Raw genomic sequence first — 1,756 nt, 5'->3', positions numbered from 1 at the left:
GGATCCCACATGCAGACCAGCTGCTCACTGGCTGAGCGAGGTGCGGGCGCAACACCAAGGGTTGCAATCCCGTTGCTGGTCCCGGTCCGGTACGGGTGCGACACTGAGGGTTGCGATCCATTGCTGGTCACGAAAAAAGACAAAAAGGAAAAAAAAAAAAAACACTCTGAAAGTATAAAATGTTCTCACTAGAAGTATAAAAAATATTAACTAATGTTTGGGTGTGTATAAGTGCTCATGTAAGAACATCAAACCAATGTGAGTACATTTCATTGAAATTATGTATGTATGTGCATGTATACTATATATATAAACACATATATATTCTACATACATATACGTTGTTGTGTGTGTGTACATATATATATATATATATATATATATATATTAAGTGAAGTCTAGCAAATGAATGAATCTTATCAGTTAGGCTTCTGAAATATAGTATCTTATGTCAGTTCTCATAAGAGCTGAGAACTGGTCCCCAAATCCTTTGTAAAAGGAAGCAGGTAGAGAGAAGTTTATCCACATTTATTAAGCAATGTCACAAAAAAACATGTGATAACATGTAGAGCCCAGAAGGCACCTTAGTCCTAGGAAGTTGTGGAGAGAAGAAGCTTCCTTTATGCTCTACGACTCTCCCAAGTGACAAGAAAAGAAAAATAAATCCTGGATCTTGGTGGAGAAAAGCATATCATTTATTGGTTGAGGGCACAGGCTTTGGAGTTAAGGAGACCCAGAAGCAAAGCCTGATTCCTCTTTAGCTGAGTGACCTTGGCCAATTTACCACCCATCTGCACTTGTTTCACCTCTGTGAAATGAGGGTGATAAAAACCAGAGCTCTCAGGGTTACCAGCAGAATTAAATGACATAATATATGTCAGGTGGTTGGCGTAATGCCAATGTATAATAAACATTCACGACATGTTAGCTATAATTATTATTATTATCATTTTCATTATCATCCACCTGAAAGGATGTGGTTTGGACATGAACCCATTCTACTCAAGGGGTACAGTCAGGGGAGAGGAGCAGGCTGAGGGAACTCCTGGTAAAGATGAACAAGGATGCTGAGGAAACCAGCCAGCACAGAACAGAGATTCAAGTTCAATATTAAATGGTCACCATTCTGTAAGCTTGGCCGAGGCATACGGACTTAAACACAAGGGCTTGTGAATGCTGTCAGGAGAGGGTGAGAGACGACTATAGTCCTTTCCACACTCTGAAAGGGATCTGATAGTCAAAGCAAGGCTGTACCTTCTCTGTCTTCTTGAATTGTTTCTGCTCTTCCACTGTGGTGAGGTAATTCACAGCTGCATACTCAATGACTGACAGCAGCACAAAGAGGGAGCTGACCCACAAGTACACGTCCACGGCCTTCACGTACGACACCTGCGGCATAGAGGCACTCATGCCAGTGATGATCGTGGACATGGTCAGCACGGTGGTCATTCCTGCCATTAGAGAATAGTGAGAAGCTCAGTGACATAGCCATTTAGTTCCAGATCTGGTGCTGTATCCTACCAGCTGGCGCATTTCTAGAACAAGATCAACCTGGTGATCCAAGAGGGAGGGAAATCCGCATGTCAACCTAGGACACACCACGCGCTGAAGCAAGAAGCTCTCCCGGGACGTTTCTTTCCACCTCTTTTTCTTGCCCTACCCCTATTGTCCACAATGCTTCCTTTCCTCATTTACAGACTTTACAGTCCCACAAGTGAGCTTCTCGCCCTCTTCTAACCATCCAGAAAGGTAAAAA

The 1,756-nt window shown here is 42.8% G+C and overlaps 1 protein-coding gene across 1 annotated transcript in view; it reads right to left on the bottom strand.

Annotated features, from left to right (window-relative positions):
* GABRR3 (gamma-aminobutyric acid (GABA) A receptor, rho 3) overlaps positions 1-1,756 on the bottom strand; it is a 55,862-nt gene that overhangs the window by 4,530 nt on the left and 49,576 nt on the right. Inside the window, exon 8 of the mRNA XM_008583793.1 lies at positions 1,255-1,451. Coding sequence (XP_008582015.1) covers positions 1,255-1,451 — 197 coding nt within the window. The remainder of the gene's footprint in view (positions 1-1,254; positions 1,452-1,756) is intronic.

The sequence above is a fragment of the Galeopterus variegatus genome, unplaced genomic scaffold (assembly GCF_000696425.1).
Source record: "Galeopterus variegatus unplaced genomic scaffold, G_variegatus-3.0.2 Scaffold3044, whole genome shotgun sequence".
NCBI lineage: Eukaryota > Metazoa > Chordata > Mammalia > Dermoptera > Cynocephalidae > Galeopterus > Galeopterus variegatus.
This window is presented reverse-complemented; position numbering and strand designations above follow the sequence as displayed.